The following is a 25000-nucleotide window of genomic DNA, read 5'->3' as shown; positions in this document are numbered from 1 at the left end:
GCGCCTGCACTCTCAGGGTCCGGTCTCCAGCCGTGTGAGGAGAGGTCAGCGGGGTCGCGCCTGCACTCTCAGGGTCCGGTCTCCAGCCGTGTGAGGAGAGGTCAGCGGGGTCGCGCCTGCACTCTCAGGGTCCGGTCTCCAGCCGTGTGAGGAGAGGTCAGCGGGGTCGCGCCTGCACTCTCAGGGTCCGGTCTCCAGCCGTGTGAGGAGAGGTCAGCGGGGTCGCGCCTGCACTCTCAGGGTCCGGTCTCCAGCCGTGTGAGGAGAGGTCAGCGGGGTCGCGCCTGCACTCTCAGGGTCCGATCTCCAGCCGTGTGAGGAGAGGTCAGCGGGGTCGCGCCTGCACTCTCAGGGTCCGGTCTCCAGCCGTGTGAGGAGAGGTCAGCGGGGTCGCGCCTGCACTCTCAGGGGGTTTCTGGGTCAGTTCGAGTGTGAACGTGTGACGCTCACCATCATGTTCATCTCCTCTGTGGCGTTGTTGGTGTGAGGATGTTGCAGGGTAACCCTCCGAGCTGCAGGGGCGCTGCAGCCCCCCTCCTCTCCAGGTTATTCTCCTCATTGTGCGTCATGTGTGTGCAGATGTTTCCTGCTGTGCACGCCGTCTGTGCCATGTGTGCGTTTAACAGTTCTCACTGCTTCCTGAGGTCACGGTGCACGCGTGTGTGTGCGTGTGTGTGTGTGTTTCCACATGTTGGTCACTGCGTTGTGCTGGATTCACGAGCAGCAGCAGGTCAGGCAGAAGTTGATCCTTCCTGTGTTTCATGACTATCTCAGTTTATATCTGTGATCCTCCGGTCGGGTCGACTTCTGCACTCAGCTGCGAGCGTGTGCGTGTGTCTGCTGCCCTCCATCTTTGAAACGTGTGTCTGCTGCCCTCCATCTTTGAAACGTGTGTCTGCTGCCCTCCATCTTTGAAACGTGTTCACAGCGTGGCGGAGGTGACTGTAGTCTCCCTGCTGATCTGTGGAGGTAAGTGGTGACACTGCAGCTTGGAGCCTGAACATGGACGCTCACGCCTATTTTATGACTGAAGTGTGAAACGTCCTAAAAAGAGAGGAGGCTTCTGAGACGCAGGAAGCATCAAGGCCGTTTATATTCCACTTTTTCACGGAGACCGCCATCGCTGGGAGTCCAGCGCCCCCTGCAGGGACGCACGGGGGACTCCAGCGCCCCCTGCAGGGACGCACGGGGGACTCCAGCGCCCCCTGCAGGGACGCACGGGGGACTCCAGCATGCAGGGACAGACGATGAAAATGAGGAAATGAAGGCTCTGGTAATCAGACAGGAATATGAAACCAGAGATGCTCCTGTCAGAGACGTTAGAATAATTGGTCCTGCATGTTCATGGTCTGACTGTGTCTCTTCTCTTCCAGCCTGATTTACTGAACTTTAAGAAGGGCTGGATGGTGAAGCTGGACGAGCAGGGACAGGTACGTCTGGAGCAGCTTCCTCTCTCTCTGATTGGATGTTTGTTTCTCTGCTGACTGAAGCTCTCTGTGTGTTTCTCTGTAGTGGAAGAAGTTCTGGTTTGTTCTGACTGATCACAGCCTGAGATACTACAAGGACTCCATCGCAGAGGAGGTTGGTTTGAATCCCTTCATCCACTCAGGAACAGCTGCTGCTTCATATTCTGCTGTCTTCTAATCATGTCTCCTCTCCTTGTCTCCTCTCCATGTGTCCTTAGGCCTCTGACCTTGACGGAGAGATGGATCTGTCCACGTGTTACAGCGTCACTGAGTATCAGGCTCAGCGTAACTACGGCTTCCAGATTCATGTGAGCAGCTTCACTCACGTTTAGATAGATAGATAGATAGATAGATAGATGGATAGATACTTTATTGATCCCGAGGGAAATTCAAGGCATCCAGTAGCAGTATACAGACAGGCAGGACACAAGACATTAGTTACAATACACACCCGCTGTCCCCCCCTCCCCTCTGTATACAATAATCCCCCAAACAAGATTTAGCAGCCCCTATGTGACTAAGAGTAAATATAATTACAGGTTAAACCTGTGCAGTTAGCATTAGCATTAGACTTAAAACTTCTATAGCATAATGTACATAACCTGTGCAGTTAGCATTAGCATTAGACTTAAACTTATATAGCATAATGTACATAACCTGTGCAGTTAGCATTAGCATTAGACTTAAAACTTATATAGCATAAAGTACATAACCTGTGCAGTTAGCATTAGCATTAGACTTAAAACTAATATAGCATAATGTACATAACCTGTGCAGTTAGCATTAGCATTAGACTTAAAACTTATATAGCATAAAGTACATAACCTGTGCAGTTAGCATTAGCATTAGACTTAAAACTTATATAGCATAATGTACATAACCTGTGCAGTTAGCATTAGCATTAGACTTAAAACTAATATAGCATAATGTACATAACCTGTGAAGGAGAGAAAAACATGTGTGAAGTTTAAAAGAGACCTGTAAACAGTTAAAGAGCCTTAGAAACAAAGTGCTGACCTTCTAGAAACTAGTTCCATGTGCATGTACAGAGGTGTTTGAGGTAGTGCCAGAGGTGTGAGTACAGTCATTAAACAGTCAATGCAGCGATGCAGACTGGACTATTAAAGTGCTCAGCAACATAAAGGAGCAGTGATTAGCATTAAGTGTCCAAAACAATAAGGTGAAACCAGGAGTGATTAGGGTGATTATCATTAAAGCAGCAGATTAGCATGAAGTGTTTAAAACAATAAGCTGAAACCTGATTGGGCGATGATCATTTTCATGGTGTCGTTATGGTTCAGCTTTGATTTGAAACGTTTTTGAAAAACGTGTTTTTAATGTTCAGACTCAGGAGGGCGTACACACTCTGTCGGCCATGACGGCAGGAATACGCAGGAACTGGATCCAGGCGGTGATGAAGAACGTCAGACCATCCACGGCTCCTGATGTGGCCAGGTGTGAACAGATCAGCCAATCACAGAGCTCTACTCTGCTGACACCTCGTAGAGAAGTGTCTAAAATCTTCTCGTTTGTCCTCCAGCTCCATCGAGGACCACGGCTCCTTCTCTCCTCTGGAGGGTCTGGTTCGGCCCGATGTCACCCAGGACTCTTCCGAGGCGTCCTCTGTGGAGAGGGAGCCCGCCCCGGGGCCCCCGAAGAGCCGGGCGAGAGAGCGCAGGAGAGAGGGCCGCTCTAAGACATTCGATTGGGCAGAGTTCAGGCCGATCGCTCAGGCGCTGGCCCAGCAGAGAGCTCAGGAGGCGGAGAGCCTGCAGGCGGAGCTCGGAGAGCTGGAGAGGAACCGCAGGAGGGAGGAGAGGAGGAAGAGGTACGAGTCGGTGGCCGGAGACAACTCTTCACTTCGAGATGGAGGGAGGACTGAGAGCGAGGATGGAGAGGTGGATCCTTTGGAGAGGCAGCAGAGGGTAGAAGAGGTGATCGAACAACACTGGCAGCAGGTGGAGAAGACGCCGTTACGGGAGGAGAGGAGGGTCCCTCTGCCCGCCACCCTGCACAGCAGAGAGACGGAGGACCTGGACCAGCTGCTGGAGAGCTACAAACAAGGGGTACGAGTATAAACCAGATTCTGTTCAGTCTGCATTTAAACTTTAATGTTGTCACTGCTCAGCATGCAGTCCCACTTTATATCTTCAACCCCGCTCCCTGATACCTGCAGGAGGAGCGTCGTGTGTGAACTCGACCAGCTGAATGTTTCTCCTGCAGAGTGTGCTGACTTAAGACCCGTTTCCACACAGCAGTCCGGTACGGATCGGTACAGTTTGGTACGGTTTGGTTTGATTAAGCCCGATCCTGTTTGTGTTTCCACAGCCACCCGTGTTCTATTTGGTAGACGGCGTGTAAGCCGGATGACGATCGCTGCTACGTAAATGACACATGATAGCAGCTAACCGCTAACCGCTAACTAATAAATTCAACAAAGGAGAAAAACGCTCCACAAACCAAACCAACGAAGAAGACATCCAGCAGGTCATCTCTTCTGTCACTGTCATGTGACTCTTTATTACAAGAACTCAATCCAGCTTTGTTTCAGAGAAGGCTGTGAGCGGCGAGGACAAATACACACGCTAACAATCAATGATTTAAACACGCCCACCACCTAACACAGGAAGTGACCATTCTTTCAACCAATCAGAGGACTGCAGTGTTTAGCTCCACCTTTTCAGGTCGGCTCCACATTCTTGGCCCCCCAACGGAAGGGTCCCAAAAAGTGGGACGGTACGGATCGGTTATTTGGGAATCTTTCCCGGGATCAGTCTATGGAAACACCACAAAATGCACGCCGTACCGAAACGAAGCGAGCCGGACCGCTCGGTGGAAACGGGGCTTATGGCAGCTCCCCTCCTGTCTGACAGGTCTCCTGCTGTGAGGTGTGAACAGGGCAGGTTGAGTGAAACGTGTCTTTATCTGCTGCAGATGGACGAGCTGAAGAACCAGCTGGAGAGCTGTCACCACCAGCTGCTCACCTCCAACAAGCACAAGCAGGACCTGGAGCTGCAGCTGAGGACGGCTCTGGAGAGAGAGCAGGACGTGCGGGCCGGTTACATCTCCCCGGTGAGTGTGTGTGTGTGTGTTTTCTCCTCCATGCTGTAACTTTCTTTGCATGTTGAAGTGAAGATAAAAACCAAACTGACAGCCAGCAGCAGATCTGCTCCTCTGCATGAGTTCATTGCATGTTCAGTCAGAATATTGACCTCTAATGACTTCATCGACTTCTTCTAGTTTGTGTTTCAGGTCCTTTAATATTTACCGTCCATGCCGAGGACGTAGCGTCACTTCTGAAACCTGTAAAAATGAATCTGAAGCAGAAACATTTGGTGTGAAAGTGGTCGTTGGGGAAACCTCGTGACCCCGCTGACCTCACAGTGAACGTGTTGACAGCGTGCAGCGTTCCTCTCCGTGCTCATGTTTTCATTTCCTCAGACGTGTTTGGATGTTTTCATTCAGAGCGTGTTCAGAACCTAATGGTGTGTGTGTGTGTGTGTGTGTGTGTGTGTGTGTGTGTGTGTGTGTGTGTGTGTGTGTGTGTGTGTGTGTGTGTGTGTGTGTGTGTGTGTGTGTGTGTGTGTGTGTGTGTGTGTGTGTGTGTGTGTGTGTGTGTGTGTGTGTGTGTGTGTGTGTGTGTGTGTGTGTGTGTGTGTGTGTGTGTGTGTGTGTGTGTGTGTGTGTGTCCCATCCTGACACTAACGTTGCATCACTGACCACATGAAGGAACCTTTAACCCTTAATGAGCATGTTGTGATTTACTAACCCTGACTGCTTTGAGCTCACAGCATCAAACGTTCTTTTGAATCATGGTGATTTATGTGTTTACTTTTTAGTCTTCATTAAAGGGATGTGATTGGTAGTTAACGCTGACAATGATTAGAGGCTTTGTGTGTCCCCTGCTGTGTGTTAACCAAATGTTTGGTCCCCCTTTTCCAAGCTGGAGCCCCCGTTGGGTCTGGAGGCTGATGTGATGCCCCAGATGAAGAGACCTGAACTGGTTAGTCCTCAAGCTCAGAGCTTAACTAAGAAGTACCAGGAGACCAAAGAGCTCCTGAAGCTGCAAGAGCTGAAAAAACGCAATATGCAGGCACAGCTTGGCCTCTCGCTTTCTCACCTCCCCATCAAGGACCCTTACTTTACTGAACCCCCAAAAACCATCACCCTGCAAGACCCTGCCCCTGAACCCGTCCAAAAAACCGTTAGCTTCCTGCTAACAGACAGCACGGAGTCCATCCAAGAGCTGGAGGACTTGCTGAGTGGTGGAGCTGTGAGCGTTAAGGAGCTGCTGGATGTGCTGAAGTCTCACAGTCGTAATGAAGAGTCTGCAGAGAGGCGCCAGCTCCACGCGCTCCTGCAGACCTGGAAGCACCAACAGGAGGCAGAAAACGAGACGCTAAAGAAGAGTTTAGCCAGAGCAGGAGAGAGCGTCCGAGAGTACGAAGCCCGTCTTCTAAACGTGGAGGACTTAGTGGGGAAGGTTCAGAAGCAACACGAGAGCCCGTACGGCCCGCTCTCCGGGATCGAACGCCAGCAGGAGACAAACGATGTGAACAAGGGCGTGCTCGCTCAGAGGGTCGAACTTTTAACCTGTGAAAACGGAGCGTTGAAACAACGCTGTCAGGAGATCATGAACCAGCTGACTGAGGCCGACAGAGAAATAGACCGACTGAAGGCGGAGCTTATCAGCCAGCAGGACGGCAAACCGCATCAGCAGGTCCTGGAGGAGCTGAAGACCCTGAAGGCTGAACTGGCTGAGAACCAGGCGAGCGCCATCGACCGGGAGTACTACGAGAGCGAGCTGAATGAGAAATCTCTGAGGCTTCACGAAGCTCTGGTCACGCTGGAGGAGCTCGGGAACACTTTGAAGGACACGGAGAAGAAGCTGCAGCTGAAAGACGCCACGCTGAAGGGTCTCGGCTTCCAGGCAGGTTACGAGGACGAGGACGACGACCACGCCGCGCACGCACAGTTATCCGAGACAGAGGAGACGCTTCTGTCGACAGAGCGGCGGTGTTTGGAAGTGGAAGCCAGAAACAGAGAACTGATCGCTCTGAATCAGGAAACAGAACGAGTCAGTGAAGAGAAGCTGAGAGAAGCAGAACAGGAAATAAGATTGCTGCGAGAGAAGTTAGAAATGAAGACGGTCAGCGAGCGCGTGGAGACGAGAGAGACGCAGGTTGACGATCACGAAGCGGTTGAGCAAGTCGTAGAAGAGATGGAGAAGAGGTGCGAGGCGATGAGTCAGGTTTTAGAGATGTTAGCAAAGGTAGATGTAAATGTAGAGAAGATGTTTGGACATTTAAAAAGCACTTTATTCAGCTTCCTGTCGGAGGAGTCGCTCAGTTTGGATCCTCCAGACGTGATGTTGGTGATGGAGGGAGAGTTCTGGAGCCAGCTGTTGGCAGCGTGCAGAACAAACCCAGAAGAGGAAGACAGACTCGGCCTAGCGAGAGGCTTGGCTGAGCAGATGATGGCCCAGAACAGCTTGGTGTTCCTCTTCAGGAAGACGTGTCCTCGAGCACAGAGCGAGGCGGGCACAGACTTTGCCGCCGTGTCGGGCTGGCTCGATAACGATACCAGCGCTCTGATTCTTAAAGAGCTGGCCGAGACGTTGGAGGAAAAGCTCAGAGTGCTGCAGCAGACTGCATCCAATGTGAAGTTAGCAAACGATGAAAAGCTTCTGTCTTTGGCGCTAGCTAGCTCCAGGATCAGCCAGGACCAAAAACAGCCTTCTGAATATCTGCTCGCTGCGCTGAAAGAAGCGAGCACGTGGTATGTGATCAGCAGGATGAAGGTCCAACGGGACAACGAGCAGACGCACGCTGAGGCGGCGAGCTTGGACTGTCCAGACTGTCTCAAACTCAGAGAAGCTGCAAGAACCCTGGAGTCCAAAGTGTCAGATCTTCAGAGTCGGCTCTCTCAGACAGCTGGGCCTCAAAGTCTGATCCGGATCCAAGGAGAACCCGTCGGCTCGTTGGATCAAAACAGTGAAGTTCAGGACTTGGTGTCCAGACACGCCAAGGAGTTACAAGACGTCAGAGACGGCTACGAGCTCGAGGCTGAGAAGTTGAAGCAGGAACTGGCGAAGGCTAAAGAGACGCTGCGACTCTGCTCCAAAGAAAACGTGAAAGAGGTCGACTCGTTGACGACGCGCATGGACGACCTGAAGAAGAAACACGAGCTGGAGAGGACGCACCTCACGGACACGTTCGACCGGGAAATGGAAGAACTGAGAGGCATGATGACTCCAAAGGACCAGAACTCAGGCGAGGACCCACCGCCACACCAGAGTGCGGCCCACGCGTCCACCCTGAAGGAGCGGATCCAGGAGCTGGTGACGCAGGTGTCAGTGATGACGGAGGAGATGAGACGCCGCGAGGAGCGAGGAGACGCCACGACTCTGCGGCAGAAATACGAGAAAGACCTGGACAACCTGAAGGTGGAAAGCGCTCCTTGTCCTTACCGTCGTCCATCTGTGATGCCTTGTGTTCCTCTGTGGCATTCCCCGACCCCGCCCCTCTCCTGACCCCTCCTAACCCCGCCCACCAAAGTCTGGCTCTTCTGTAGACCTCTTTCCTTCCCTCCTGCATGAAATCTAACCTCCCGCAGCTTTCAGTGAGCAGCGACTCCGCAGTAGTCCATTCTGTGTTTTCTTCTTCACCGTCTCTCAGACAGGCGCGCTGAACGGACGCCGTCGGGTTCAGATCTCTGAGCCGCCTCTGAGGTCACTTCCTGTTTGTAGTTCTTTGTGCTAAGCTAACCCTGAGACATTAGCTTCTCCTTCCACTATTTGCTCTAACAGTTTAATTTCTTCTTTCTCTGAAGAACATCGTCGTTTCTTCACAGGAGTCAGAACTTAGAAAACCACAGACAGGCCGACGCCGTCCAACAGCAGGTTCATCTCAAAGCTTCCACGTTCTTCTTCTGGTTTTATTTGCTCTTTAGAGGTTCAGTGGGTTCCGGTAGCTTCATGTTTACACGCATCTATCTGCAAATATTCAAAGTCAGAGGAAACGCAGCTCCTCCTACCTCCTCCTGTTAGCATTAGCATTAGCCACGTTGTAAAACTCAGTCCCTGCCCCCCCTCATTGAAAATGTGTGGAGTGACATCACAAACCCATGATGTCACTGATCCAAGCCCATTGGCTCGTTGGAGTAAACGCAAGCTCCCCTCGGACTGACTGTAGCATTCCCAATATGGTAAAAGGGGCGGGGCATATCCGAGAACAAAGCCGAAAGACTGATCAATTACGAGAGAGCAGATCAGCCGACCAATCAGATCAGACTTGGCACATGTGGAGACTCTGAGTGTTGTAAACACAGAAGAGAGGCAGCATGAAAAAAACACTTTATTCAAACATGAGTGAACGGACTTCAGTCGACACATTAAATGAACTCTACAAAGGATACGAGACCTTTAAAGAAGCTAGGGGGCGGGCGGGTGACCTCCCCGTGGGGCGGGCGGGTGACCTCCATGTGGGGCGGGCGGTTGACCTCCCCGTGGGGCGGGCGGGTGACCTCCACGTGGGGCGGGCGGGTGACCTCCCCGTGGGGCGGGCGGGTGACCTCCCCGTTGGGCGGCCGACCTCCGTGCTGCACCTGTTCTGTTTTTATGTCGTTTGGTAAATAAAGTCGGCTGTTTAAAAAGCAGAACTTTTCCTCTCTACATGAAACTGACGTGAAAACAAAGAACTTCTGCAGGAAGTCTGCGCCGTCGCTTTAAGAGGAAATATTCAGTTACAGTGTGAAACACGTCGACGGCCATTTTACACGTTATACTCTCATGGTCAACAAGGTCAGTGTGACGAGTGGCGTGCAGTTAAAGCACGGTCCCAAATGAGCTGTCTGACTCACCGGCCAAGGTGGCGGGAGATGTTTTTAACGGCTGAAATAACAAAGAATGTTTTTGTGTCACATGACATGTTGAACCAATCACAGACTGAAGTCACATTCACTCATTTCCTCAGAGCAGGAAGTTGAGAAATTTAAAATAATATATTTGCTGTTTTTAAACGGGTCAACCTCTGACGTGTACTCGCCAATCTGACTCAGGTTGGATTTGAACCCGGGCCGCCCGGCTGCTTTGAGGTCTTAGACCCCGGGTCCTCATGGCGTTTCAACGAGTAGAGAGCGTGCGGCAGATCTTTTCAGAAAGGCGTTCAGGTTCTCCTCGCTGTTCAGGAAATAAACGACCTCAGATATCCAACATAAAGCCGAGTCGCTCATACAGCGGCCTGTTGTCATGGTAACAGGACAGACGTGCAGCTCTTCTTACCTGTTCTTTTTTTTTTTGGGGGGGGGGGGGGGGGGGGGGGTTCCTGGGTCTGAGCTCTTTGGGGGGTTCCTGGGTCTGAGCTCTTTGGGGGGTTCCTGGACCTGAGCTCGTTGGGGGGGGGGGGGTTTCCTGGACCTGAGCTCGTTGGTGGGGTTCCTGGGTCTGAGCTCTTTGGGACCCCAGCAGGGAATGCAAGATGACGCAGATTAGCTGCTAATCGTTGCTATTCGTCTGATATTTTCATGACCAAAACCCAAAGGTCAAAGGTCAGGGACTGAACTATCTGAGGGGGACACCTTATAGATCCCACCTGTCACTCAAAGAGGCCACACCCACTAATTCTATATCACTTTATGCCTTAATATAATATATGGTGAGATTTGATCTCCAGATACACAAACTGTCTTTATACCAGATTATAAACGTGTTTATTTCAACATAGAGCTCTATGGAGACTGACTCACTGCAGGAGACAGACTCTAGTGGACACTGGAGGAACTGCAGCTGTAAAGTTGGACATTTTAACATAGAGCTCTATGGAGACTGACTCACTGCAGGAGACAGACTCTAGTGGACACTGGAGGAACTGCAGCTGTAAAGTTAAACATTTTAACATAGAGCTCTATGGAGACTGACTCACTGCAGGAGACAGACTCTAGTGGACACTGGAGGAACTGCAGCTGTAAAGTTGGACATTTTAACATAGAGCTCTATGGAGACTGACTCACTGCAGGAGACAGACTCTAGTGGACACTGGAGGAACTGCAGGTTTTTTGCAGATCTGTTCTGTACATTAAACCAGGCTCTCCCTCCCTCCCTCCTTTCATTGTCTCTTCTTCCTTCAGTGTTTCCTTCATGGTTTCCTTCCCTCCTCTAACCTTCCCGTACTCACACAGACTCGTCTCGCTCGTGGCTAACAGGCTGCAGCTTGCCCTGTGTTTGCTGGATCTGAATGATTTGCACCAGCTTCCACTGCACAGTCTCCGGGGGAGCCGTGAACTCACTCCGTGTTTCCTCTCTGACAGGCCACCTGTGAGCGAGGCTTCGCAGCGATGGAGGAGTCCCATCAGAAGGTGATCGACGAGCTGCAGAGGAAACACCAGAGGGAGCTGGAGAACCTGCACGAGGAGAAGGAGAGGCTGCTGGCAGAGGAGACGGCAGCCACCATCGCTGGTACATCCCAGAACACCTGGTCTTTGTTTGATCCACACATCAGATCCTGAGGAGACCGATCAGCGTCTGTCTAACTCTCCTCAGGATTCTGATCTTCAGACAGCTGACCCTGAGCGTCATGTGACGTGTTGTTTTTGTGTGTTCAGCGATCGAGGCGATGAAGAACGCTCACCGCACAGAGCTGCTGAAGGAGCTGGACAAAGCTCGCAAGGCCAACAGCAACAACGAAAACGCAGACATCGAGGAGATCCGCAGGCAGCACGAGTGAGTCTGATCCATTGGTCCAGAGTCAGGTGACCTTGGACCTGTTCTCTGACAGGAAGTGGACAAAGACACAGTTAGTTGTAGTCTTTCTGTGTTTCAGGGAGGAGCTGTGTTCCTTCCAGCGGGAGATCGAGGTGCTGTCAGAGCAGTACTCACAGAAGTGTCTGGAAAACGCTCACCTGGCTCAGGCGCTGGAGGCGGAGCGTCAGGCTCTGAGGCAGTGTCAGAGAGAGAACCAGGAGCTGAACGCACACAACCAGGTACACACACACACACACACACACACACACACACACACACACACACACACACACACACACACACACACACACACACACAGTGACACACACACACACACACACACACACACACACACACACACACACACACAGTGACACACACACACACACACACACACACAGTGACACACACACACACACACACACAGTGACACACACACACACACACACACACAGTGACACACACACACACACACAGTGACACACAACACACACACAACCAGGTACACACACACACACACACAGTGACACACACACACACACACACACACACACACACACACACAGTGACACACACACACACACACACACACACAGTGACACACACACACACACACACACACACACACACACACACACACAGTGACACACACACACACACAGTAGGCTCATCTTCTTCTGTGTTTTTAGGAGCTCAACAACCGTCTGGCTGCAGAGATCACAAAAATGCGTTCGATGACATCAGAGGACGGAGGCGGAGACTCTAACATCACCATCCAGGGCAAAGAGCTGTACGAGTTAGAGGTCAGAGTCCCTGGTGATGTCACTCGTGGTCGATGTTGTGTTGATGTGTTCTCTACAGCTGCCACGTTCCAAACGTGCTCCAGGTGTAATCTGCCGGAGAGCAGCCAATCAGGATGGAAAGTGGGAGGTGGTGTTTGACGTGTTTTGTGGTCACGGCGCTCTCACGTCACGTTGTCCTCTCGTCCTCCAGGTGATGCTGCGTGTGAAGGAGTCCGAGGTTCAGTACCTGAAGCAGGAAATCAACTCGCTGAAAGACGAGCTCCAGGCTGCCCAAAGAGTACGTTTGTCCCCGTGACATCATCACCTTCAGATCGTCCAATCAGAGTCCAGCTGACTAACGCTGTGTTTGCAGGACAAGAAGTACGCCACCGATAAGTACAAGGACATCTACACGGAGCTGAGCATCGTCAAGGCCAAAGCGGAGCGGGACCTGGGCCGGCTCCGAGACCAGCTGCAGCTGGCCCACAAGGCGCTCGGCGAGCCCACGCTGGAGGACGTGGAGCGAGGAGGCTACGGTACGAAGACACAATCATGATCCTCCTCTTCTCTAGAGTGACATCATCAAACTTTCTCTGACCACGAGCCCGAGGTAAAGCACGGGGCGTCCTGCGACGCGGCGCACTGAGTCAGTACTTTGATCTAACGTGGAGATAAAGTGTGAGTCGGGTTCGACCACGTTCAGCTCAGACGTGGACTCAAGTCACTCCCGTTTGGTTCAGCTCGCCGTTTGTGAAAATGGCGAGCTGAATTCTGGAGCACGAAGAAGTGAACCGATCCCCGGAGTTCGTTTGAGCGTTTACACCAAAGCAAACAAAGGAAAGGTCACCAGAGGTCGTTTCAAACGGCTCAGCTGTAACACGTGTTTCAGGCCGCACGCCGCCAGACCGCTCTGCTGTTTTTATTTATGGTCACTTCTTTGAGTGTTTGTCAATCTGTCTGATGTCGCCGCCTTCTAACCTCCAACACGTTTTCCCTCTCAGACATCATGAAGTCCAAAAGTAACCCCGACATCCTGAAGATGGCGGCTGCAGCAGCCAAACGCTCCGAGAGAACCATGAGGTCAAAGGTGAGTCCTGATCGTCTCCATCCTGCTGACATCATCAAACTGTGTCGACCATCAGCGCACACACAGGACTGACCGCCCCCTGCTGGTCACCTGCATCGTGTGTGTGTGTGTGTGTGTGTGTGTGTGTGTGTGTGTGTGTGTGTGTGTGTGTGTGTGTGTGTGTGTGTGCGTGTGCGTGTGCGTGTGCGTGTGCGTGTGCGTGTGCGTGTGTGTGTGTGTCACTGATCTAACACACACACATGTTGGTGTGTTTCTGTCCTCAGTCTGTGACTCGGGACATGCCCTGGGACGACCTCTAGGCCCCTCCCCCTCCTCCTTTAGGTAAACGCCTGTGCAGGTTTAAGCTCCGCCTCCTCAGAGCTCCAGCTGCATGAGGCTGTTTGTCATTTCACCTCAGACGTTCACTCTTTATTCTGTGGAGCCCTGAAAACAGGAAGTCTGATTCAAAGACCAGATTCTAAAAGAGCTGCTCACTAAGTGGCCGAGGACGAGCACCAATCAGCACGCAGGACCACACTTTAACCCTTTAAACACTGAGGACGAGCACCAATCAGCACGCAGGACCACACTTTAACCCTTTAAACACTGAGGACGCGCACCAATCAGCACGCAGGACCACACTTTAACCCTTTAAACACTGAGGACGCGCACCAATCAGCACGCAGGACCACACTTTAACCCTTTAAACACTGAGGACGCGCACCAATCAGCACGCAGGACCACACTTTAACCCTTTAAACACTGAGGACGCGCACCAATCAGCACGCAGGACCACACTTTAACCCTTTAAACACTGAGGACGCGCACCAATCAGCACGCAGGACCACACTTTAACCCTTTAAACACTGAGGACGCGCACCAATCAGCACGCAGGACCACACTTTAACCCTTTAAACACCGAGGACTCACACACTCCTTGGTTTTGGGGCTCCACAGCTCACACGGTGTCGGAGGGTGTGATCAGCTGTTTGTGGTGTTGGGGGGCGGGGCATGTCATCACAGGGTGAGGAGGACAGGTGTGTCCCAGGTTGTTGACGTGTTCTCTCTTCGTCCCTGCAGAGTCTGAAGGAGGGTCTGACGGCCGAGCAGAGACTCCACCTGTTCGACAACAAAGACACCAAGGAGTTCTGAGCGCTTCACGTGGGCCCGCATGTCCAAGGCCTCCTTCTCTTTTAGCTCTGTACTGACGTATTTAGAAACACTACACACTGGTCACAAACGCATCATATGTTATTGACAATATGAAGTTTGAATTTCTACATGTTTGCATTCCATGCACTTCAGTTAACTGTGACGTTTTGTCTTACTGTAAATATTCTGATTTTAAACTCTGACTGTGTAAGCTACTGTTTTAACTCTAGACTGTTGCTAGCCAAAGGCAGGAATGTGACTCTTCATACTGACCCCTCCCGGAGCCAGCATGGCGTTGAGGCGTGCACGTTAGCGCTCCGACGCTCCGATAACCTGCAGCACAGGCGGCAGAGAGAAAGGAGCTCGTCTGCATCGGGAACAAACAGCCGCCATGTTCCTTCATCGCCCGACTCCCACACTAACACCCGGAAGGTTCTCGGATCCGTCTGAGACCGGCGCGGACGCGTTCACTGAGTCTAATTTAATTTTATATATAAGAAAGTTTATATCGAGTGTGTTTGTTTTCTCTCGCTGCAGTCGTGGGTGGAGCTAATGAGGAGGCGGGTGGAGCTGTAGTCTGTTCAGTCCCTTTGTATTTATTGAAGCGGTTGGGATCTTTTCTTTCACATTCCCATTCCTCTGTACTCTATTATTGTAAATATAAAGCAAATATACACCAACTGACGAGTTTATTAGCAATAAATATTTTTGCACCCTTTGTTGTTTGTCACAGATTTATTGAAAACTTCATTTACACCATGAGTGACTCAAATATGATTCACTCATGATCTCCTCTCACGACAAGAGAATCAAAGTACATCAAGAGCTTTCTGATTGGTTAAAACCAACGCCCTGTGCTCAGGCTGTGTAAAGTCCTGCAGTTCCTGGAGTGTCCACTAGAGGCTGGCTGCAGCAGCACAGGAAGTCACATACACACCCATTCAAACAGCCTGTTTTTACAGCAGACATGAACATGTTTACAGCCTGCTTCAAAAAACCAAATGTTGGCTCAGTGGGTAAAGTCGGTTTTCTGATTTGTCTTCAGGAGAGACACTTAACCACAAGCTGCTCCCACTGCTTCATCATCAGTGTGTGAATGTGTATGAATGGATGAGTTAATACTGATGGACTCTTCACTCTGCAGCAGCCTCTACCATCAGTGTGTGAATGGATGAGTTAATACTGATGGACTCTTCACTCTGCAGCAGCCTCTACCATCAGTGTGTGAATGTGTCTGAATGGATGAGTTCATACTGATGGACTCTTCACTCTGCAGCAGCCTCTACCATCAGTGTGTGAATGGATGAGTTAATACTGATGGACTCTTCACTCTGCAGCAGCCTCTACCATCAGTGTGTGAATGTGTCTGAATGGATGAGTTCATACTGATGGACTCTGCAGCAGCCTCTACCATCAGTGTGTGAATGTGTCTGAATGGATGAGTTAATACTGATGGACTCTTTACTCTGCAGCAGCCTCTACCATCAGTGTGTGAATGTGTCTGAATGGATGAGTTCATACTGATGGACTCTGCAGCAGCCTCTACCATCAGTGTATGAATGTGTATGAATGGATGAGTTAATACTGATGGACTCTCTGCAGCAGCCTCTACCATCAGTGTGTGAATGGATGAGTTCATACTGATGGACTCTTTACTCTGCAGCAGCCTCTACCATCAGTGTGTGAATGTGTATGAATGGATGAGTTCATACTGATGGACTCTTTACTCTGCAGCAGCCTCTACCATCAGTGTGTGAATGTGTATGAATGGATGAGTTAATACTGATGGACTCTGCAGCAGCCTCTACCATCAGTGTGTGAATGTGTATGAATGGATGAGTTAATACTGATGGACTCTGCAGCAGCCTCTACCATCAGTGTATGAATGTGTATGAATGGATGAGTTCATACTGATGGACTCTTTACTCTGCAGCAGCCTCTACCATCAGTGTGTGAATGTGTATGAATGGATGAGTTAATACTGATGGACTCTGCAGCAGCCTCTACCATCAGTGTGTGAATGTGTATGAATGGATGAGTTAATACTGATGGACTCTGCAGCAGCCTCTACCATCAGTGTATGAATGTGTATGAATGGATGAGTTCATACTGATGGACTGCAGCAGCCTCTACCATCAGTGTGTGGATGTGTATGAATGGATGAGTTAATACTGATGGACTCTGCAGCAGCCTCTACCATCAGTGTGTGAATGGATGAGTTCATACTGATGGACTCTTTACTCTGCAGCAGCCTCTACCATCAGTGTGTGAATGGATGAGTTCATACTGATGGACTCTTCACTCTGCAGCAGCCTCTACCATCAGTGTGTGAAAGTGCTTTGAGTCACCTGAAGACAAGAAAAGAAACCGATAATAAATGAACAACAAAGTAAAGTTTTTCCGTCTACAGGAGAGAAGAAAGAAACGGGAGGAAGAGGAGTGAGCATGGGGACACTAACAGACATGATGTAAGGACTGCTGAGATATGAGGGGCCCCATATAACCTTCACCTAACACTGCTGAGATATGAGGGGCCCCATATAATCTTCACCTAACACTGCTGAGATATGAGGGGCCCCATATAATCTTCACCTAACACTGCTGAGATATGAGGGGCCCCATATAATCTTCACCTAACACTGCTGAGATATGAGGGGCCCCATATAATCTTCACCTGTCTGTTTGTCACAGCTGTGTGAACAACGAACTAATTAAAAACTCAGATGGTTTTATTCTCTCAGGTCTTTTGATTGGATGGCAGCAGGTTCGACCGCTTATCTCCCATGATGCATTTCTGCTCTATAGCTGAGTGACAGCTGCTGCTCAGAGTCACCCGTCAAGTTAGCCACGGTGAGATCACACACAACCGGAAGTCGTGACGACTAAACATGTCCACCCTGTTTGTAATGTGATTGTGCGTCTGAGCCGCCTCAATGCGAACGTGTAAACGTGAACATCTGTATCCACCGACGTCATCACGTCATTTGAATTACAACATCGACACGTGTGTTTCACTCAGCTTTTAATTTGAAAGGGTGAGTCATATTAGATTAAAATTAGGATCCTCACTTCAACAGTTTCACACATAAACTCTAAGATTTTTTTGTCTTTTTGATTTATTTATATCTCCAAATGATTGAAAAGATTCGGAGTGGTCTTCAAAGATTGAATTTAATTTTCCTTGTTTTATTTTCTACAGGCAGAAATGAACTTTAAAATAAAGAAGGAAAAAGGAAACGATGGAAGTGGAGTTACTGGCGTTATAGGAAATGAAAAGTGGACAGGTTGGTAGCTGTGAAGAAAGAGAAGATTGATAATAACGTCATCTGAACTCAGTGAGAAGGGGTGAAAGAACCACATGAAGTCAAATCAAACAGGAATCTCAGTCAGACAAAGAGAATACATTTATAGATAAAGTAGAATAAAGGGGGCAACAGGAGAGAGGAAGTCGTAATGACCAGGTGAAGAATCGGTCACAATCATTTAAATAGCACTCTACATGTGAGTGGAAAACATCTGGTCTATGTGAGGTATGCAATCAAGCAGAAAGAGTTGAACATGTGCTGAGTGTTTAACACACACAGAGCAGAACATGATGTCAGAGATGGAGAGAGAGGGACCTCAGGAAGAAGAGATACAGAGAGAGAGAGAGACGCCTGTTCACATGTATGTTCAGAAACAAGTCTGTTGCTGGTCTGTTAAAACCAGCAGATGGCAGTAATGCAACTTTTTAGATACCAGCTGCCAATAAAATCAACCCCAAAAAACAAGTCTAACCTGAATGTTTTATTGTGAAGGGTCAGCCGGATGTGTTAAATGACCTCGCTGTGAAGTGACGTTATCAGAGTAGTGTGTTCCGGGAAAGTGTATAGATCGTTAATAAATGTTCTTTGTGTCTCTGTGCTGTTTCAGACTTTATCACAGGTGACCGGCTGTTAGAAGAAATGCAGTCCGGGACACACTCACCCCTGGACGGGTAAACTCTCCGCGGTGTCTCCGGTCCCGGTAAGTTTGGGCTCTGTCTTTGTCTCATCACGCCGGGCCTGAAGCCTGCTGCCGCGCCACCAAACTCCATGAAAGTTCTCCCCCATTCAATCAAAACATTGAATATAGTGACATTTAGGACTCTTAAGAATAAATGAAGACACTTTTACTGATATTATAAACTCCCTCTTAAATTCGGAATCCACAAAAAACCAATAAATAACACCGTGTAGATGAAGATGTGATATTTGCTGACTGGTTCGACTGTTTAAAGTTGTGGAGCAGTTTGGACATGTTGAGCTCTTAAAGTTGATATTTTATCAAATTAAAAGGTTTGTTAATGGAGGAAATGTGGCCGAAGTAAAGAGAAATCGCCGTTAATGATATAAAGTCCTAAATGTGGGACCTGTGGTGTTCAACGGTCTGTTTTTAAACTCAAACATTAAATGTGACTGATTGTTAACGGAGTTTAACCGGGCCGAGCTACCTAGCATTGTGGCTAAGCTAAGCTAACCCTGACCTTTCTGCGGCGCGGGGTGAAAGGTCATCCGGCTGTCTGTGTGATGTGACCGCCGATTTAATTAATTAATAAACAATTAATTTATAGTTAAATACTCGATGTCATTGTCATTAACGGCTGCCATCTTCCCTACCGGTAATTAAATTCAAGCTTTTTTTAGCTATTGTCAATCTAACGTGACTTAAGTTGAATGATTTGATTTTTAGTTTTATAAATAAAATAAAGCAGTTCATTCAAATTTATAAATAAAATAAATGAGTTTATTGAAGTTTCATAAATGAAAGTGGAGAACTGTTCAAACAGCTCAGTTAAATGAACATGCTGCACACACACATGCTCAAACAGGTGTGTGTTTGTGTGGTGGGGTACTAACTGTGTGGGAGGTTCAGTGCCTTGCTTAAGGGCACCTCAGACCTTTTAGATGTGTCTCGATGTTAGAGTGATGATGAATGAAACTGTAGAAGAAGAAGTCTGGTTTTTCGAGTTGCCCGGGTCCCTTCTGGTTCTGGTTGTTGAAGTCATAAAGAATGGATCAAAAGAAGCTCAAAGTTTATTCCTTGTTGGAATGATTTAGTTCTGAGGTATAGACCTGTTGCACTGATGCATTGTGGGTAGTGAAGGGTTAAATGAAAGGCTGTTCTAAACATTGATGTGGTCGTTCTCAGCTGTGATGGAGGAGCCCCCGGGGAGTGTGGATGACCTCCAGCCTCAGGACCTCTCCACCTCCAGCCTCCCTGCTGTCATCGACCTGACGAGGAGAGGACAGGACTCTGTCATAAGCCCCGCCCCCCTCGATGCCCTGCGGAGGGTCTCGAGATCCGCCTGTTATCAGAATTCTGTAACCAGCAGCCCCGCCTCCTCTGACATCACGGTCCAACCCGGGGATCAGTTCCAACCGGACCACGCCTTCTCCCACCACACCGTCACTCTGTCCTACGTGAGCAGGTCTCATGTCTTGTCCCCCCGTGAGCCCCAGTCCTTCAGCATGCCCCCCGTCAGCAGGCTGACCCTCCACCCCCCCTGTGACCCTGAGAAGGGACTCGGGGAGACACTACAGTACGTGCAGCAGGTGGAGGGGCCGATGGACCTCGCCGCTCAGACGCTTCTTCAGTCGTTGTCTCAGGGCGGAGCGGGGACAGAGGGCGGGGCTTACCTCACACAGTGTAACGGCAGAGACGCGTCCTGTGGCGTGGACTTGGATAAACATGTTGTGGAGGAACCGAGGACGTGTTGGGGTCTGGAGAACGGTCAGAAAGACACCTGGTCCAGTCCAGCAGTCGGTGCTGAATCGCCCCCTTCGTCTCTTCCTCCCTCCATGGGGGACGAGGACATGAGCGGGGACTCTGAGGTGATCTTCCTCTTCTCTAAGGACAAGGAGCAGGTGGTGGTCCCAGGCAACAGGGGGGTCAGAGACCTGCGCAGGGACTACATGAGTCCTCTGGAGGACCCGGTGTCTCCTTCTCAGGACGGCGTGAACGAAGTCTTCGTCTTGCCTCGGGCCTCCTGCTCCCCCAGCGGAGACGACTCGTTCCTGGGGCCGGAGGAGGCGGGGCCTGTCCTCAGTGTTACCACAGGTTTAGATTCCAGTGATGAACAGAGACGGGGACAGACGGTGGAGACGATCGACCTGACGGAGGACGATTCAGAAAGTAAAGCTCCTGTTCATGTTAACGGGAACACAAAGACACTACAGAGGACGTTCAAAGGAAGGAAAGCGTCCCAGCGCCCCGGCAGAGCGCCGCGCCTACAGGCTCTAGTGATGGACATAAAGTCCAGCAGGTATGAAGTGTCGGGATGTTTTCGCACTCAGAAGAAAATACCTCAATCAGCTGCGAGCGACTCTGAGTCGGCTCCGAGGACAGACGGCGAGTCAGGAGGACGAAAGAAAAGACGAGCGAGTGAGTCTGTCTCTGCAAACCCAAAACAAGCCGTCAGTCCGAGGACGCGAGGTCGCAGGGTCGAGATGAACAAGCACAAAGTGTCTACCTCTGATTCTGGACTCATCAACGGCTCGGACCAGTCTCCCAGTCCTCAGGCCAGAAACTCCAAGAGGGCAGCCTCGGGACAAAACCATGTGCCCAGATCTCCAACAGAGCCCTCTGGACCCCCTCCCCCCTCGGAGCCCTCTGGACCCCCTCCCCCCTCGGAGCCCTCTGGACCCCCTCCACTCTCGGAGCCCTCTGGACCCCCTCCCCCCTCGGAGCCCTCTGGACCCTCGGAGCCCTCTGGACCCCCTCCACCCTCGGAGCCCTCTGGACCCCCTCCACCCTCGGAGCCCTCTGGACCCCCTCCACCCTCGGAGCCCTCTGGACCCCCTCCACCCTCGGAGCCCTCTGGACCCCCTCCCCCCTCAGAGCCCTCTGGACCCCCTCCCCCCTCAGAGCCCTCTGGACCCCCTCCACCCTCATCATCAAAAAGTGGGTCTCCAAAGAAAGGTAAAGCTGCAGGTCAGAGAGCGTCAGTGAAGACTCCGCCCCCTCGTCGTCGGCGGCGGCAGCGGCAACACACACCCAGCTGCTCCTCCTCCTTGTTCGCTCCCAAAGAGCCGGAGATCAAACTGAAGTATGTGAACTTCCGGGAGGAGAGACGGGAGCTGAGGGTGGACACTTTCTCGCCGTATGTGCGTGTGGAGCGTGAGCCGTCCTCGCCGTCTCTCTGCTCGCTCATAAACTACCCGGAGGAGGTCCGACAGCAGAACACCAAGCAGAAGTCTCAGCCCACCTCCTTCATCTCTGCTGCCGTCCCCAGCACGTCCTGTCTGCTGCTGGGCCGGGCGTCCACGCACGGACAGCACCGCCGCTCGCTCGTCTGCTGCCTGTGTGGATGCTCCGCCAACGCCATGGACCTGGGAGACCTCCACGGACCCTACTACCCCGAGGGCTACCAGCTGAGCTCCAAAACCAAGGCCAGCAACAAAGAGGACGGGAACGGCTTCAGCGACTCCGACTCCTCGTCCTGCAGCGTCAGGGGCCGGGGGAGGAAGTGCTCCTCCACACCTCGGCCCCTCAAGACCCCCTGCTGGAACGGGGACAGTATGGGCAGCCCTGCAGCGAAGCGGGCGCGGTCTGCTGCTGGCTGTGCAGAGTCCGAGGACTGGTACAGCCCCCCTGTGCTCCCCCTGGAGCCCTGTGAGTACTGGCTCCATGAGGACTGTGGGGTGTGGTCTGCAGGCGTGTTCCTGGTGAGGGGCCGAGTGTACGGGCTGGAGGAGGCGGTGAGGGCGGCGCACCACGCGGTAAGATAATCTCACATTCATCTTTAAATGAAGGGAGCAGTTTGAGTGACTGATGGGGGGTCAGCCTGGGATGTGTGGCTCCGCCTCCTGTAGTGCTACACATTGATCATGAAACGAGGCTCGCCGTGACCTCAGAGAGCAGCTGGTGACCTTGAGCTGCTGTGTTTCAGACGTGTTCAGCCTGTCACCGCTCAGGAGCCTCACTGGGCTGCTTCTTCAAAGGCTGTCCCAACAACTACCACTACAGGTGTGCTGTGCAGGCAGGTGAGTGTCCACACACACACACACTCTCACACACACACACACACACACACACTCTCTCACTCACTCACTCACTCACACACTCTCTCTCTCACTCACACACTCACTCACTCACTCACTCACTCACTCACTCACTCACACACTCTCTCTCACTCACTCACTCACTCACTCACTCACTCACTCACTCACTCACTCACTCACTCACTCACTCACTCACTCACTCACACACTCTCTCTCTCACTCACTCACTCACTCACTCTCTCACTCACTCACTCACTCACTCACTCACTCTCTCACTCACTCACTCACTCACACACTCACTCACTCACACACTCTCTCTCTCACTCACTCACTCACTCACTCACTCACTCACTCACTCACTCACTCACTCACTCACTCTCTCTCTCTCTCTCTCACTCACTCACTCACTCACTCACTCACTCACTCACTCACATACTCACTGTGTGTGTGTGTGTGTGTGTTCCTTGGGGCTGCTCCTGTGTGGGAGGTGGAACCTTCCGGATGAATCCCAGCCTTGACCTCCTGTTCTGTTCTCTTTCTGCAGACTGCGTCCTGATTGAAGAAAACTTCTCCATGAAGTGTAGAAAGCACCGGGTGAGCACAAACAGAACCAACAGCTGGACTCTAAACACACACACAGAAAGTTCAGAACGATAAAGATGTTCTGACTGAACCCGTCTCTGATCCTTCTCTGCAGAACAAGACATTCAAAGCTCCTGCAGGGACCCGCTGTGACCACAGGTGACAGCCTGACCAAGAAGCCTCATGAGGTCAGTGACTGTCCCCATCACACAGGCTGTCTGCACCAGTACAGGCTGTCTGCACCAGTACAGGCTGTCTGCACCAGTACAGACTGTCTACACCAGTACAGACTGTCTGCACCAGTACAAGACCGTCTGTCTGCACCAGTACAAGACCGTCTGTCTGCACCAGTACAGGCTGTCTGCACCAGTACAGGCTGTCTGCACCAGTACAGGCTGTCTGCACCAGTACAGACTGTCTGCACCAGTACAAGACCGTCTGTCTGCACCAGTACAAGACCGTCTGTCTGCACCAGTACAAGACCGTCTGTCTGCACCAGTACAGGCTGTCTGCACCAGTACAGGCTGTCTGCACCAGTACAGTCTGTCTGTCTGTCTGTCTGCACCAGTACAGTCTGTCTGTCTGCACCAGTACACACACACACACACACACACACACACACACACACACACACACACACACACACACACAGTCCAAGCAGGAACATGAACTTTAAGTGATTTCCCTCCAACACGGTTTGAATTACTGTAAATTCTAGCAGCTACTTTTTGTCACGTTTGTCACTTTTTTTAAAACTGCGGCTTTTAAAACGATGCTGCTTATTTATGGATCTTTTATGGGGGACAATGAGCTTCTGCCGCAAAAACATTTGACTTCGTCACATCGGATCTTAATATCAGTCATTTTGCGCTTCATGCACGCACCCTCATGATGGAAAACACACGGAGAAATACATATGATGTAGCTTTCAAGTTAAAGGCGATCGAGCTGGCTGTCAAAGAAGCTAACAGAGCTGCTGCACGTTAAGATGACACTGACAGCGACAACAGAGACTGAGGAAGTGAGTAATGAAGTCATTCTGAGGCAGTGAATGGATGGACTTTCATCAGCCGTGTTACAGACACTGATAAAGGATTTACAGTAGACTTCATATTTGTGGATGTTACCAGTAGTACGTATTTCATTAAAAGTTAAAATAATGTCTTTGTGTCCCGTCTGTCTGTGTAAATAGCTCTTGTTATAGCGTGGACACAAGTGCGGCTTATATATGTACTAATACATTTATTTACTTATTTTTAGCCGGTGTGGCTTAATGGTCCGGAATTTACGATAATTAAAATACATTCTTCTTCATCCAGACACCCTCCACGCCATCCTGCAGGCTCTCCACGCCATCCTGCAGGCTCTCCACGCCATCCTGCAGGCTCTCCACGCCATCCTGCAGGCTCTCCACGCCATCCTGCAGGCTCTCCACGCCATCCTGCAGGCTCTCCACGCCATCCTGCAGGCTCTCCACGCCATCCTGCAGGCTCTCCACGCCGTCCTGCAGGCTCTCCACGCCATCCTGCAGGCTCTCCACGCCATCCTGCAGGCTCTCCACGCCGTCCTGCAGGCTCTCCACGCCATCCTGCAGGCTCTCCACGCCATCCTGCAGGCTCTCCACGCCGTCCTGCAGGCCCTCCACGCCATCCTGCAGGCTCTCCACGCCATCCTGCAGGCCCTCCTCTTCCCGCCTCATCTGGACCAGGAATCTTCAGACGGACAGCTAACACCATGAACCTTAACTGTGTGTGTGTGTGTGTGTGTGTGTGTGTGTGTGTGTGTGTGTGTGTGTGTGTGTGTGTGTGTGTGTGTGTGTGTGTGTGTATTTATACTAAGATTCTTTGGACAGGATTAAATATGAATAACAATCAAAGATATTTAATTTTTATAAAGTATTTGTTTATTTATTGCGAGTGTGTTTTTAAGTTATTGGTGAAGACGGACTGTTCTGGAAGGCTCAGACCACGGTGACCGTGTGATGTCACTCTGACATCACAGACGCCAGCGTGCGTCACCTCTGACGTTTCCTGTCTGTAGACGCCAGATTAGAGCGCCACTTTGGTTGTCGTGACAACGATCTGGATACCAGGGTAACAAAGATCAGGCACTGCAGGTGTCAGATGACATAACGGACAGGTGTGTTGGACCTATCAGAGGTGAATAAGGTGATGATGTCACAAGTTGTTGCC

The 25000-nt window shown here is 50.9% G+C and overlaps 2 protein-coding genes across 2 annotated transcripts in view; both read left to right on the top strand.

The window, feature by feature from the left end:
• Positions 1–14923, top strand: part of LOC306842388 (myosin phosphatase Rho interacting protein) — a 35437-nt gene extending 20514 nt beyond the window's left edge. Inside the window, exons 11-25 of the mRNA XM_079372595.1 lie at positions 1374–1430; positions 1513–1581; positions 1685–1774; positions 2812–2921; positions 3007–3532; positions 4401–4538; positions 5410–7911; positions 10773–10920; positions 11067–11184; positions 11285–11444; positions 11895–12008; positions 12199–12285; positions 12361–12523; positions 12989–13074; positions 14134–14923. Of these exons, the coding sequence (XP_079228721.1) occupies positions 1374–1430; positions 1513–1581; positions 1685–1774; positions 2812–2921; positions 3007–3532; positions 4401–4538; positions 5410–7911; positions 10773–10920; positions 11067–11184; positions 11285–11444; positions 11895–12008; positions 12199–12285; positions 12361–12523; positions 12989–13074; positions 14134–14205 (4440 nt within the window). The 3' untranslated portion in view covers positions 14206–14923. The remainder of the gene's footprint in view (positions 1–1373; positions 1431–1512; positions 1582–1684; positions 1775–2811; positions 2922–3006; positions 3533–4400; positions 4539–5409; positions 7912–10772; positions 10921–11066; positions 11185–11284; positions 11445–11894; positions 12009–12198; positions 12286–12360; positions 12524–12988; positions 13075–14133) is intronic.
• A 3040-nt stretch (positions 14924–17963) lies between these two features.
• LOC306817184 (uncharacterized protein) lies at positions 17964–24716 on the top strand. Its single transcript, XM_079333858.1, has 6 exons — positions 17964–18210; positions 19375–21944; positions 22115–22208; positions 22771–22820; positions 22924–22996; positions 24128–24716. Exons 2-5 carry the CDS (start codon positions 19380–19382, stop codon positions 22969–22971), a joined length of 2757 nt encoding a protein of 918 aa, XP_079189984.1. The 5' UTR covers positions 17964–18210; positions 19375–19379; the 3' UTR covers positions 22972–22996; positions 24128–24716.
• The last annotated feature ends 284 nt before the right edge of the window (positions 24717–25000 follow it).

This window comes from Symphodus melops, assembly GCF_947650265.1.
Source record: "Symphodus melops genome assembly, chromosome: 21".
Lineage (NCBI taxonomy): Eukaryota > Metazoa > Chordata > Actinopteri > Labriformes > Labridae > Symphodus > Symphodus melops.
This window is presented reverse-complemented; position numbering and strand designations above follow the sequence as displayed.

What these genes read in the sequence shown, in the direction of transcription:
- LOC306817184 (XM_079333858.1), top strand. Translation starts at nt 19,380, where the DNA reads ATGGAGGAGCCCCCGGGGAGTGTGGATGACCTCCAGCCTCAGGACCTC. An exon ending in TGAGGGCGGCGCACCACGCG is followed by an intron (nt 21,945 to 22,114) that starts GTAAGATAATCT and finishes GCTGTGTTTCAG; the next exon opens with ACGTGTTCAGCCTGTCACCG. An exon ending in TGAAGTGTAGAAAGCACCGG is followed by an intron (nt 22,821 to 22,923) that starts GTGAGCACAAAC and finishes CCTTCTCTGCAG; the next exon opens with AACAAGACATTCAAAGCTCC.